This window comes from Coregonus lavaretus, assembly GCF_964263955.1.
Source record: "Coregonus lavaretus genome assembly, chromosome: 21".
Classification (NCBI taxonomy): domain Eukaryota; kingdom Metazoa; phylum Chordata; class Actinopteri; order Salmoniformes; family Salmonidae; genus Coregonus; species Coregonus lavaretus.
The window spans coordinates 5,061,655-5,075,627 of NC_140008.1; the positions used below are offsets into that span (position 1 = coordinate 5,061,655).

The following is a 13,973-nucleotide window of genomic DNA, read 5'->3' on the forward strand; positions in this document are numbered from 1 at the left end:
AAGAACTCTGATTGTAAAACGTCTTCTCTTTTTAGTCCTAGATATGGCTAGGGTTAGGGTTACTGCTGAATGTAGTAACTCTAACCCTGACCCTAGGCCTAACAGTAATAACCACTCTGTAATGTAAAGTATTACCTCATTCTCAATGATCAGTCAATACATACAGTATTCATTTAAACTACAGTATATTGTATCAATATCAAACCCCCCCATTACAACCACTTATTAATTATTATAGACACTTATAATCAGTGTTATAACACATAAGTGTATTATAAGGCATTATGAAGCTTATTATAATAATTATAATATGTACATCATAGGAACTGTTACCCTTTATATACTCAAACAACTCATATTTGTTAGATTTATTCCAAATGAAGGGCCCTAACCTAGAAACTAAAATATTTGTCTCCCTCTCCATGTTGAACGCAGTTCTCTCTCTATCCCTCCCTCCCTCCCTCCCTCTAACCTCACCTATCTGGCAGATCCAGAAATTCCACGCCCTCCCAAAAACTAACTTCTGTGGAAACGAAACTGATCTGAGTCTCTGTGTCGTCTGTCTGTGTGAGAGTGAACAACCGTCCAAATGGCTCAGCAGGGAGTTCTGCTGGACCAGGACCAGTTCTGTTGTTCTGTCTGTCTGGATCTACTGAAGGAGCCGGTCACTACTGCCTGTGGACACAGTTACTGTAGGCGCTGTATTGAGGACTGCTGGGATCAGGATGTTCTGAAAGGGGTTTATAGCTGTCCTCAGTGCAGAGAGACCTTCACTCCAAGGCCTAATCTGAGGAAAAATACCATGTTGGCTGAGATGGTGGAGAAACTGAAGAAGACAGGACTCCAGGCTGCTCCCCCTCCTGCTCTGTGCTATGCTGGACCTGGAGATGTGGCGTGTGATTTCTGCACTGGGACCAGAAAGCAGAAAGCCCTCATGTCCTGTCTGGTGTGTCTGGCCTCTTACTGTGAGACTCACCTCCAACCTCACTATGAATATCCTGCTTTCAAGAAGCACAAGCTGGTCAAAGCCACCGCACAAATACAGGAGAAGATCTGCTCTCATCATGACAAACTGCTGGAGGTTTTCTGTCGTACCGATCAGCAGTGTATCTGTATGCTGTGTACAATGGATGAACATAAAGGCCATGATACAGTGTCAGCTGCAGCAGAGAGGACTGAGAAACAGGTAAGACCAGAACTACTTGTTGGTGACTGTCTGATAAACAAAGACTTAAAGATACAGTAGGAACTAAGGCTGTTTGAATATGAGAGAAATCAAATGAAATTGATCCTCAGCAGAACAAATATGAACACAAACATTGAGTATATTGAGTTTGATACAAATGTATCACCATTTTCTGAAGTCAAACACTATTATCATTCCGAATGCCCTTTTAAGAGTTCAAAGTTCAGTCTCAACCCCTTGATACATGTACGTCTACCATAAAAACTATAATCATTCACATAGCAACATAGAAAATGTCATATGGTAAAGGGACTTCCTCAAGATTTTAGACCTTCCTCTCTATGGGCCCTATGTCACATTACTATACTATTGATCTACTGAACAAATAAAGCTTGATAGCTCATTGAAGAGTGATTCTCCACAGAGGCAGCTGGGGATGAGTCAGCAGAAGGTCCAGCAGAGATTCCAGGAGAGAGAGAAGAAGCTGAAGGAGCTCAAACAGGCTGTGGAGTCTCTCAAGGTGAGTATTGTTGACCAGAGGAGACACACCATTTCACTTCTCTCCTCCAGTCAGAGAGAGAGAGAGAGAGGCCCCTATCCAATCCCACTGTTGGGAACAGGCTGTCTGGACCCCTGTCAGAGAATAGACTGCTTAATGTAACTGACGGGTTATGAACCCGGGTCTACTGTGGGAGAAACCATCATCTTGACCAAAAGGACATTCCCTATTGTTCTGACTGATTTAAAGTCGCAAGCGGCTCTACCTCTTCACATAACCATGAGTAACCATGAGCGACTCATGTCTGCTATACATTAACAGGGAGCTCTCTCTCTCGATTCAATTAAATGGGCTTTATTGGCATTGGAAACATATGTTACATTACCAAAGCAAGTGAAATAAATAATAAACAAATCAGAAATTAACAGTAAACGTTACACTCACAAAAGTTTAAAAGGAATAGAGACATAAAAATAAATCAAAATCAAAATCAAATGTTATAATTCAAGTGCAAACAGAGTGAGCCATTCGCCAGACTGAGTTCTGGAGGTGAAATGGAAATGAATGAGGGAGAGTTAAGTGAGGTAGAAGGTGTGGTGAAGAGCTCAGAACCAGAGCCTGGCATCAATGGACATGATAAAGAAGAATCTGGTGCAGTAGGAGTTACATTGTAGGAGAACGTGGATCCATACCTATTGGCAGATCCATTTGTGGTTTCATGTTGGGTGGGAAAAGAGTTGGGTGCAGTTGAATCAGTGAAGGTAACCTGTAGTGGACTTGTGATATTTGTTTGTGTTTCTTCTGACCAGAGGGAGTGGGCGCTCCGTGTCACGCAACTTGGGTCAAGATCTGTTTCTTGCTTTGCTCTTAGGAACAGGGCACCATTGAAAGGAGTGATTTCTGGGGTAATGTTAAGTGTAGAAGTGGAGCAATTAAGGTTGAAGACTGCTGGTGTTTGTGATGCCCGCCGTTTGGTGCAACACAGACCCGGTGGTGAGCGTGGTGAAACAGAGGAGTCAATGTCAGTCCTTTTGAGTTTTGAGTCTTTACCCAACAAAGTCATGGTAGGATATATCAGTTATCCTGTTAGAACTTTGTGCCGAATCCACTGTGCTGTTTCAGGCGTAACGTTTATGGTCATGTTGCAGCAGTTTGTAGGAGGGAGATTCCAAGATGTGGGAAGTGTGCAGGAGGGCATGGGATAGAGGATTGTGTAGTTTCGGTGGATAAAGTTGTGTGTGTCAACTGGAGGGATGCCCATGTTGCTGGGGATCAGAAGTGTCCGGTGCGAGAGAGGCAGGATGAGGTGGCTAGAGTCAGAGTAGTACAGAAGGTGTCGTATGCTGAGACAGTGAAGGAAGTAGAGGAGGATGGGTCAAGGGTGAGAGATCCTGAGAGGATCCCTGTGAGTAGTAGATCTGTGCCAGCACAGAGGGATAGGCCAACGAGTGATATATGCTTCAGTAAAGTTAGCTTCTTAGCGTTCATAGCAATGGTTATCAACTGTACAGCAGAAATTGAATGAAATTGAATGTAAATCACAGAAAATAGATGTTGTGGTGGCAGCTGCAGAGAACTATTTGGGCATAAAAGATTAGACTTCAGAAGAGTTACAGGGTGTGTTGAGTGGTATATAGCCTCCCTACTGTCACTTTATTTTACTTCTGCTCTTTTTTTTCTCAACACTTTTTTGTTGTTGTTTTATTCTTACTTTTTTGTTTAAAATAAATGCACTGTTGGTTAAGGGCTGTAAGTAAGCATTTCACTGTAATGTCTGCACCTGTTGTATTCGGCGCATGTGACCAATAACATTTGATTTGATTTGATTTGGTGGTGTCCTGTCCTCCCAGGCCGTTGGCATGGTGCAGGAGCAGATAGGGTCAAAGTAGTGGAATTGGGTAGTGGGTATTTAATGAGTGTAGGGTTAGTTGGAAGGGTGTTTTTTTATTATTATTATAATTTCCCCTTTTCCCATTTTGTGTCACAAAGTATAATGGATTTATATTATAGTCCAGTTGGGGACGGTAATGCAACATATTGGATGTCAACCACCGTTAAACTCCAAAGAAGAAGAACCGTTATATTATGGCTATGTACAGTGTTGTAACAATGTCTCTGTCTCTCTCATTCATTAACTTTCGCGGTAGTTGGTTGTGTGGGTCTCTGGTTATGAATAGGGTGCTGACAGACAATTGTTGATGGATATTTATAGAGCTCTGATCAGGACGACAATTGATTACGGGTGTATAGTTTATCGAACAAGGCAAAACTTGGCTTCAGAAGCTGGACAGAATCCAGTATATAGCTTTAAGGATATGTATTGGTGCATTTAAATCAACATCTGTATGTGCCTTACTGGTGGAGGCAGGAGAGATGCCTTTGGATATACAGCGTAAAAAATGGTCATTATCTTATTGGGTTGAAAGGCTGTGAGGTTAAGCATCCCACTGCTACTGTTCTAGATGACTGTTGGGAATATACTAGTAGACAAGGCAATGGTTTTGGTTGGACAGTTGGAAAGCTTGCTGATGAGAGTGGTTTGAGGGAGTTGGAGGTTGGCCCTTCTGTGGTGATAGGGGATGTTCCTCCATGGTTACTCCCAGACCCTGTTGTTGATCTAACCTTGGTAGAGAAACGGAAAGATTGGTCAGAAGTCAGTGATATAGTGAAACTGGTTGACAATTACATTGGTAGAAGTTTTTATGCTTTTCTACCACTTTTCACAGATGGATCCAAGGACCCAGATAGTGGGCTCACAGGAGCAGGCGTTTACGTTCCTGAATTTGATGTGCAGATATGTAGAAGACTAACAGATGAACTGTCAGTATACTCAGTTGAACTGTTGGTGATAATAGTTGCCCTCCAGTGGGTGGAGGACGTACAACCTGTTAGAATTATAGTATGGTCAGATTCTCTGTCTGTATTGAACAGTTTATCATCTGGTAAATCTAATAGGAGTGACCTGCTATTGGAGGTATTAATGTTATTATGGAGAATTGAGAGAATGGGTTTAGTAGTGAGATTCTGCTGGGTCCCAGCACATTCGGGTGTGGAAGGGAATGAAATTGTAGACCAGTTAGCTAAAAGAGCTTTGAAACTAGATATAATTGATATTAATGTTCCACTGGGTAGAGGTGAGGCCAAATGTAAGATCAGAGCCATTTTGATAGATGTGTGGCAGAAGAGATGGTACTCTGAGCACAAGGGCCGGCATTTATATGAATAGTTTACAGTTTTACAGAAAGGTTGATGGACCAAGATTCAAAAGTCAGATTAGGAAGGAAGATGTGGTGTTTACTTGATTGCACTTAGAAAATTGTACATTGAACTCGTCATTACATCTGGTTGGCAAGCATGTGAATGGTTTGTGTCTGGAAGGTACGGTCGATGAAACGGTGGAGCATGTGTTGTTATATTGTTGTAAGTATGTTGAAGAGAGGGAAATATTGAAGTGTAGGGTCATTGAGGTTGGACGGGGTTGGGGGGGTTTGGAAGGGATTTTGGGGATGGGGGAGGGTCTATTAGAAGTTAGTAGGGCTCTTCTTTATTTTCTCAGAAGTACTGAGTTAGGTAGGAGGATTTAGAAATGTTGGAAACCGTGATTGACCACACACTCCAGCACAGTAGGTGGCGGCATGCACCTTTAACGTTGATTTGTGGACCGCCATTATATCATAGAAGAAGAAGTTGGTTGTGTGAGAGATTTGTGGTTCGTGAGGAGGGCTACTATTCTTTTTTCTTTTGGTTCTTGCGTATTTTCTGAATTTATTTTCTCATGGTGGAGGGTTTGTTTATTGGTTTCCACTGTTTATCATTTAGAGTTGAGGGGGGAGTAGGGGTAGTTTGTTAGGGCAGCGTGATGACCTCAACCGAGTGGAGAAGAAACGCTGTCGTTTCGGGTGCGTTCCGGAGAAAGGTGTGGAGGAAGTTTTGCTCATGGTCGGCGAACAGGTTGGAGCGGAACATCTGCACTCTGCATCCAGAATGAACAAGGCGGTGGTTGTGTTAATGAAAAAGGTTTGTCTTGTTGTGAGTGTGATTTTTGTGAGGGGTGTGTTGGTGCAGATATCGCCTCTTTCGACAAGAGTTGTGGTGGCTAATCTGCCTCCGTTTATTATGTACGAACAGACCGCAAGTAGTTGGTTAGTTTTGGTAAATTTGCAAGTGGTTTTCGTGTGCTCTCGGCTGGGTGCCAAGCGGAATCCGTTAAACATGTCTGTTTTCGTAGACAAGTGTTTGTTTCTTAACAAACCTCAAGGTTACACAGGGGAGGGGTGGAACACAGGGTTTGCTAGCACAGATAGTTGTGGGTGTTTCTAGTGTGGGGATCATCAGTTATAGGCTACAAGCAGCAATATGATTGATAGGTAGGACAGGTATTGAACCCAAATAATCCCTACTCAGATGCGCTAACCTCAACCCTAGTAAACATGCATTATAAAAACCTTCTATATAAAAGTATCTCATATTGGGAGTAAATAGCCTCTGAATAGAAAAGAAAAAACACTGCATCTTCCAGCCCAACAATAAATTACATAATGCAACCGTTGCGGTTAGCATATTTACCTCAACATGCCCCTCGCTTGCGTGAGAAGGCAGAGTGCCCGATGCTGGTTGATGAATTTTACAATTAATGTACTAGGAAAATATGTTTTTTTCGACCAGATTTGACTGAATTAATGTTCAGGCGTATTGATAATCATTATAGTAATGAAGTATAATTTCAAAACATGAGCATAAAAACAGGTAATAATAAACATGAATCATCATTATATTACTTCACAGTAATGTGTTTTCAGTTCTTCCTCTTGCGTTAGCAGTGTGGAAAGGGACAGTTAAAAAGCTCAGGCAGGAGGAGTTTTCCTGTGAGGGGGAGTGGTGGTGTATCCAGGGAGAGAACTAAACTAATCTTCTGAAATGTCATTCGTGGTCTTATGCTGCCATCTATTGGAATTATTAAGCAACTGCAGTAGTACTGAATAAAGTGTTTTTCCTTACTAATCCTTACTAAAGTAGTGATTACTCAGAATTGCAAAAAAATGGCAGGCGTACCAGGAGGGAGAAGAGTACATTTTTTACATTTTAGTCATTTAGCAGATGCTCTTATCCAGAGCAGCTTACAGTTAGTGAGTGCATACATTTTCATACTGTCCCCCCATGGGAAACGAACCCACAACCCTGGTGTTGCAAGCCCCATGCTCTACCAACTGAGCTACACGGTAGTAGTGCATGGCCAAGTGGTGGTGCGCAGGCCGTGGAGAAAGCGGTGGTGGGGAGGGTTGTAGCTGGGCTACATGAGCTGAGGCAGGTTTCTGTAGTAACAGAGACTCCGGTGGGCGAAGGCTTGGTGGGCTCATCCCAGGAAATATTGCCTGTCATTGGGGAAGAGGCTCTGATCAGGGGGGAAGTGCAGGGGGGCAGAGACTGGGGTGGAGGATGACAGTACCGTGCTAATGGAGGAAGAGGAAGAGGGGGGAGGTGAGTCTGCGGGAGCGGAGGACAAGGCGTCTCGTTTTCAGACGGCTCATTGGATCCAGAGCTGACAGACAGTCAGGCTGAGGGCCCAGTATATACGCTGAGAGAACTTTCTAGGTTCCTGATGGAGACTAAAGGGGAAAAAGAAGGTTCTGCTGGAGTCTTATTTGATTGATCCTGGAAGGTTTGTAAGGTCAGTACAACACGTGATGAAGAATGAGGGGTTTAGTGTCCTCTCACCCAGGAAGCGGTATAGGCTGAGAAAATGGGTCATGGGTTCTTAAGGGCATGTCTTCAGAATCTGCTTAAATTTATGTTTTTTTCTGGCATGGCGGCTTTATGGGCTTCTCTACTGGTTTCTGATTGTGGTGATTTCCCTCCCACCTCTTATGGAGATTTCACGGTTAGACTTCCTTAACATGAACGTTGGCAAAGACTGGGGGAATATGTAAACCAAAAACATTTAAATGCCATGGCAGAAATCTTAGTGCAGGGGTAGCAAAAGAGGTGTGTAAGGGTAGGTTGTTAGTGTTTAGAGCCCAAATAATGACCTTGTCTTTGCTTTCATAAATGTGTCTGCACCTGGTCCTCTGTAGCTCAGCTGGTAGAGCACGGCGCTTGTAACGCCAGGGTAGTGGGTTCGATCCCCGGGACCACCCATACACAAAAATGTATATATATATATATATATATGCACGCATGACTGTAAGTCGCGTTGGATAAAAGCGTCTGCAAAATGGCACATTATATTATATTATAGTACAGGGCTCAGTTCTCTGTTTCACCAGAGGGGTTGGAAAAACAGAGTGGGGAAACCAAGAAAATCCCTTGTTTTACGTTTGTCTGATGGGCGGGTAACTTCTGTTGTGGGGAGATGAGGGAGCCTGATGGGTGGGTAACTTCTGTTGTGGGGGAGATGAGGGAGCCTGATGGGTGGGTAACTTCTGTTGTGGGGAGATGAGGGAGCCTGATGGGTGGGTAACTTCTGTTGTGAGAAGATGAAGGATCCTGATGGGTGGGTAACTTCTGTTGTGAGGAGATGAGGCTGTGGAGTTGTACTCTGGTTTATAGAGGGCAGAACTCTGTGGTCCTCTGTATCTCAGCTGGTAGAGCATGGCGCTTGTAATGCCAGGGTAGTGGGATCGATCCCCGGGACCACCCATATGAAAAAATGTATGCACATGAATGTAAGTCGCTTTGGATTAAAGCGTCTGCTAAATGGCATATTATTATTATTATTATTATCCTGGGTGTTCTCAGGTTCTGCTCACAGACCTTTCCAAACTCTCTCTGTCACAGAGAAATCAAATAGACATTTCCCTGGCCTTTCACAAACTCTCAGCTGCTGTCTCTCAGACGGTCTGCCTCTGATTTTTTTTTAAAAGGTCTGGGAAATTATTGGACAGGACGTGTGTTGCTACTGTACCCTACGGAGGTGGGCTGGAGGGAACCAGCATGTGCTCTGTTGAGGAGGGCTGGTGGTTTGGGGCTGGATCAGCAGCTCTTCATTAACATTTAAGTCATTTAGCAGACGCTCTTATCTAGAGCGACTTACAAATTGGTGCATTCAACTTAGGATAGCCAGTGGGACAACTACATCTCGATCACAATAAGTACATTTCTTTAAACAAGTCAGTGCTAGCAGGTGAAATAAGTCAGGTGTTAGTTTAGACAAAAGACAGTGGTAGTAAAGCTTGGGTAGAAGGATAACTATTATACTATTGCAGGTATTCCTTAAAGAGGTGGGGTTTCAAGTGTCTCCGGAAGGTGGTCAGTGACTCCGCTGTCCTGGCGTCGTGTGGGAGCTTGTTCCACCATTGGGGTGCCAGAGCAGCGAATAGCTTTGACTGGGCTGAGCGGGAACTGTGCTTCCGTAGAGGTAGGGGGGCTAGCAGGCCAGAGGTGGAGGAACGTAGTGCCCTCGTTTGGGTGTAGGGTCTGCTCAGAGCCTGAAGGTAAGGAAGTGCCGTTCCCCTCACAGCTCCGTAGGCAAGCACCATGGTTTTGTAGTAGATGCGAGCTACAACTGGAAGCCTGTGGAGTGTGCGGAGGAGCGGGGTGACATGAGAGAACTTGGGAAGGTTGAACACCAGATGGGCTGCAGCGTTCTGGATAAGTTGTAGGGGTTTAATGGCACAGGCAGGGAGCCCAGCCAACAGCGAGTTGCAGTAATCCAGACGGGAGATGACAAGTGCCTGGATTAGGACCTGTGCCGCTTTCTGTGTAAGGTAGAGTCGTACTCTGCGAATGTTGTAAAGCATGAACCTGCAGGATCGGGTCACCGCTTTGATGTTAGCAGAGAATGACAGGGTGTTGTCCAGGGTCACGCCAAGGTTCTTTGCACTCTGGGAGGAGGACACAATGGAGTTGTCAACCGTGATGGCGAGATCATGGAGCGGGCAGTCCTTCCCCGGGAGGAAGAGCAGCTCCGTCTTGCCGAGGTTCAGCTTGAGGTGGGGATCTGACATCCACACTGATATGTCTGCCAGACATGCAGAGATGTGATTCGCCACCTGGTTATCAGAAGGGGGAAAGGAGAAAATTAATTGTGTGTCGTCTGCGTAGCAATGATAGGAGAGACCATGCGGCCAGAGAGACTCAATACAGCAGGGGTCTCTGATTTCTATGCTGCAGTACTGAGGGCTGGAGCAGCCTGAGGAGGGGCCACCACCGTTTCCACCACTGCAAGTGACAGCAGAGACTGGGTACTGGCAGGAGAGTCCGGAGGACTTACTGACTTTTAACACTCTGAGCTTAGTGGGAGTGAAGGGGCATCAGTGGCAGGGGGTTGTGGGGGCTGAGAGCATGGCAGGGTATAGGTGGAGGGTGTTCTATAAGCTCCCAGTGCTGGAAAGGTCAGGGGTCGTCCAGTGGAGGGGATTACATGGAGCCCTGGACACCAATAGCTGGTTGGCTCGGGTTGACCTGGGAGTTGGGGAGGGGTGTCCGTTTTCTGCAATGACAGACTGTTCATCATGTTTTTTCTGTGTTGCCAGGGTAATGCCATTACTGTTGACACCTTAGGGTTGAGTTTGAGTTGTACAAAATGATCAAAAGTGTGGAGATGTTTCAGGAGGTATGGGGGCTCAGGGGGGCTGTCTGTACGGCTGGAGAGGAGGGGTTGGATGGACGGTTGGAATGTGGTGCTGGTTGGTGTATTGTACTGTGGTGTTGGGTACTGGATAATGTGATTGTGTGGAGGTTGTGGTGGCACGCAATGTGCTTTTAGGGGTGGGGGTGTTAGTGTAATGAGGATGGCTCATTAAAGTAAGACAAGTCAGTCTCTCTCTCTCTCTCTTAACAGAGCTCTGCACAGGCAGCAGTGGAGGACAGTGATAAGATCTTTACCGAGCTGATCCGCTCCATTGAGAGAAGGCGCTCTGAGGTGAAGGAGCTGATCAGAGCCCAAGAGAAGGCTCAAGTGAGTCAAGCTGAAGGACTCCTGGAGCAACTGGAGCAGGAGATAGCTGAGCTGAGGAAGAGAAGCACTGAGCTGGAGCAGCTCTCACACACAGAGGATCACATCCATTTCCTCCAGGTAACTCAACTGCCTTGATACATGTGATATGAAATTAAAACTCTCAATTATTTGGTTCTCTCTCTCTCTCTCTCTCTCTCTCTCTCTCTCTCTCTCTCTCTCTCTCTCTCTCTCTCTCTCTCTCTCTCTCTCTCTCTCTCTCTCTCTCTCCAGAGTTATCAGTCTCTCTCCGGTACCAGTGTATCTTCAGACTTACCCAGCATCGTTGTCCGTCCTCTTCAGTACTTTGGAGATGTGAGTAAGACTGTGTCTGAACTGAGAGAGAAACTAGAAGACGTCCTTAAAGGAGAATGGACCAAGATCTCCACTACAGGTGTGTTGAAAATAATAAGAACATCAACTTTAGACCATTGAAAGTTCCCTACTAGTCATATACATGTGGAATATGGTATGATGATAACATTCCCTCTCTCTGTGAATGTGTTTGTGTGTCTGTAGTGAATATAGTGGAGGTTGTACTGCCTCCAGAGCCCAAGACCAGAGAACAGTTCTTACAATGTGAGTCTCTTTATTCTGAAGTAACTAACAGTCTCTTTTTACTGACACTCCTAACAATCCCTCTAGAAATATATAGCAATAGTAGATCTAATCAAAGACTGGGTATCTATCTGACTCCTCATATTTCTCTGATTTGATCTCTGCTGTGCTCTAATCAAAGACAGGGTAGATACAGTATCTGACTTAACTTATTGTTCTAACTCCCCTCATTGGTCTCTGCTCTGCTCTTCTCCCAGATTCCTGTCAGCTCACACTGGACCCAAACACAGCACACACATTCCTCTCTCTGTCTGAAGGGAACCGAAAGGTGACATGTACAGACCAAGTCCAACCATATCCTGTTCATCCAGACAGATTCACTAACTACTGTCAGGTTCTGTGTAGAGAGGGTCTGTCTGGACGCTGTTACTGGGAGGTGGAGTGGAGTGGGGTGTGTGTTACAGCAGTCTCATATAAAGACATCAGCAGAACAGAGACAGATGGTGGATTTGGAGATAATGACAAGTCCTGGAGTTTAGTGTGCTCTAGTGGTGGTTATTGGTTCAGACACAATAATGTTGTGACTAAAGTATCAGACCCTCAGTCCTCCAGAGTAGGAGTGGACCTGGATCACAAGGCAGGTACTCTGTCCTTCTACAGTGTCTCTGACACAATGACCCTCCTCCACAGAGTCCAGACCACATTCACTCAGCCCCTCTATCCTGGGTTTAGGCTCTCTGGTACTGCTGAGCTGGTTAAACTGTAGTAGGGTCCACATAGATACTAGTCATGCTGGTGGTGATGGTCCCCAGATGTGATGATTCATTCTGCTCTGTTTGTATGTAAAATGATTTGGTTGATTTGATCTTCAGAAGATGTTGTGAATTACAATTCAATGCATTCATATTTTTTTAAGTGCAATGTTTTAATCTTATATATTCACATTAATCATGGTGTATGCTGTTAATGTATGTTGGTTGTCATTCAGAACCATTGAAATGTTTTCTCAATTGGTTCTCTGTCTCAATGTCATTTTCCTCAGTATCATGGAACAGGTAGTGTTACTTACTTGCTAATTGAACTATATGGGCCGGTTTCCCGGACACAGATGAAGCCTAGTCCTAGACTAAAAAGCATGTTCAATGGAGATGTCCGGGAAACCGGCCCTAAATTTGGCATATTTTATTCTCCATTACTGCTCAGTCAAGCAACATTAAACCTGTCCAGCAGGTGGTGGTGTTAACCCAACAATAAAAACCCAGCAGATATCTTGACTTGCCACTCAGTAAATCAGTAATGTTCAGAATTGTACTTTAATATCATTGGAGATTGATGGTCTTTTTAATCCACTACCCAGAGTCAGGAACAGATGAAGTTAGGTCTGCTACTGTTCAGTTATTAAATATGATTCATGGTGATGGGAAATAAAAAATACATCTAGTAGTAGTTTTCCTTTGCTATTTATTCCAAGGTGTGTCTTTAACTTGTAAATGGATTGTGTTGAAGCTGGCATGTGGTGTGGATGATAGAATAGAGTGAATAGAGGAGAGAAGAGAGGAGGAGAGGAGAACATCATATAGAAGACAGATAAGATAGAGAGACAATTCATACCCAGGGGAGTTACTGACTCTGGCCCAAATGACACCCTGTTCCCTACGTAGTGCACTAGGCTACTTCTGACCAGATCTAAAGTAGTGCACTACATAGGGAATAGGGTGTAGATTGGAGATTTGCTCACTGGCATTAGAATGAAGATTTCCATACAGGAGTTACTGTCTCTGTTCCAAATCTCTCCCTGTTCCCTACGTAGTGCACTAGGCTTCTTTTGACCAGATCTAAAGTAGTCTTCTAGATTTTACATGTTTTCTCCCTGACGTTAGAAAATGACAATATGGTAATGACTTTAGTGGTTTCCTCCCCCTTTGTGTTTATTGGTTGTGTGTTATGTGTGTTGTCGTGTTAGGTTTTTCCCCTGTGTTCCTAATGGAAAGTCCATTAACAATGAATCACAAACAAATTATATTTCAGTTGTGTTTAGACAACTTCATGGCTGACATCCCCCAGTTCTGTTAAGACCCATTGAACTGGGTCACATTCTAAATGGTCCCTTGTATTGATAGTCCATACTGGGCCTAACTGGGGTTAACCATACTGGAGGGTTTCTTTCTGCACACATATTCCCTCATCTCCAGAACTTTACCTGATGTCCCGTCTCTCTCTCACTCTCTCTCTCTCTCTCTCTCTCTCTCTCTCTCTCTCTCTCTCTCTCTGTCTGTCTCTCTCTCTCTCTCTGCCTCTCTCTCTCTCTCTCTCTCTGCCTCTCTCTCTCTCTCTCTCTCTCTCTGCCTCTCTCTCTCTCTCTTTCTCTGCCTCTCTCTCTCTCTCTCTCTCTCTCTCTCTCTCTCTCTCTCTCTCTCCCTCCCATCAAACCGTATAGAAAGCAGACAACCTCAATATGGTTCCATTCCTGTAGTTATCAGGACACATGGGGTGTGGAACTGTTATCTCCTTTCTAAGTGTGAACTTGTCCACTTCCCTTCATGGATTTAAAAGGAAATGACTGGTATATGTAAACTCCCTCTACCCCATGCCAACACCAATCCAATGCTGTACAATTAATTCCATAGCTTAACATGGGAAATGCTCACTACCTCCCATAAGAGTCATTGAAGCGTTGGATGAGATAGGACCCTGCCTTCACCAGGGGATATTTGTTGGACCCGTCACAACAGGTGAGGAGGGCCTCATCCTCCAGCTGCCCAAAGAAAGCCAGGGACTGCCTTGTGCTCCAGTCTCCA

The 13,973-nt window shown here is 44.6% G+C and overlaps 1 protein-coding gene across 1 annotated transcript; it reads left to right on the top strand.

Annotated features, from left to right (window-relative positions):
- Positions 1-543: 543 nt before the first annotated feature.
- On the top strand, positions 544-12,618 carry LOC311149202 (tripartite motif-containing protein 16-like). The gene is made up of 6 exons (XM_084186287.1): positions 544-1,186; positions 1,611-1,706; positions 10,465-10,698; positions 10,852-11,011; positions 11,146-11,196; positions 11,433-12,618. The coding sequence occupies exons 1-6, from the start codon at positions 590-592 to the stop codon at positions 11,939-11,941; spliced, it is 1,647 nt and encodes a 548-aa protein (XP_084042413.1). The 5' UTR covers positions 544-589; the 3' UTR covers positions 11,942-12,618.
- The last annotated feature ends 1,355 nt before the right edge of the window (positions 12,619-13,973 follow it).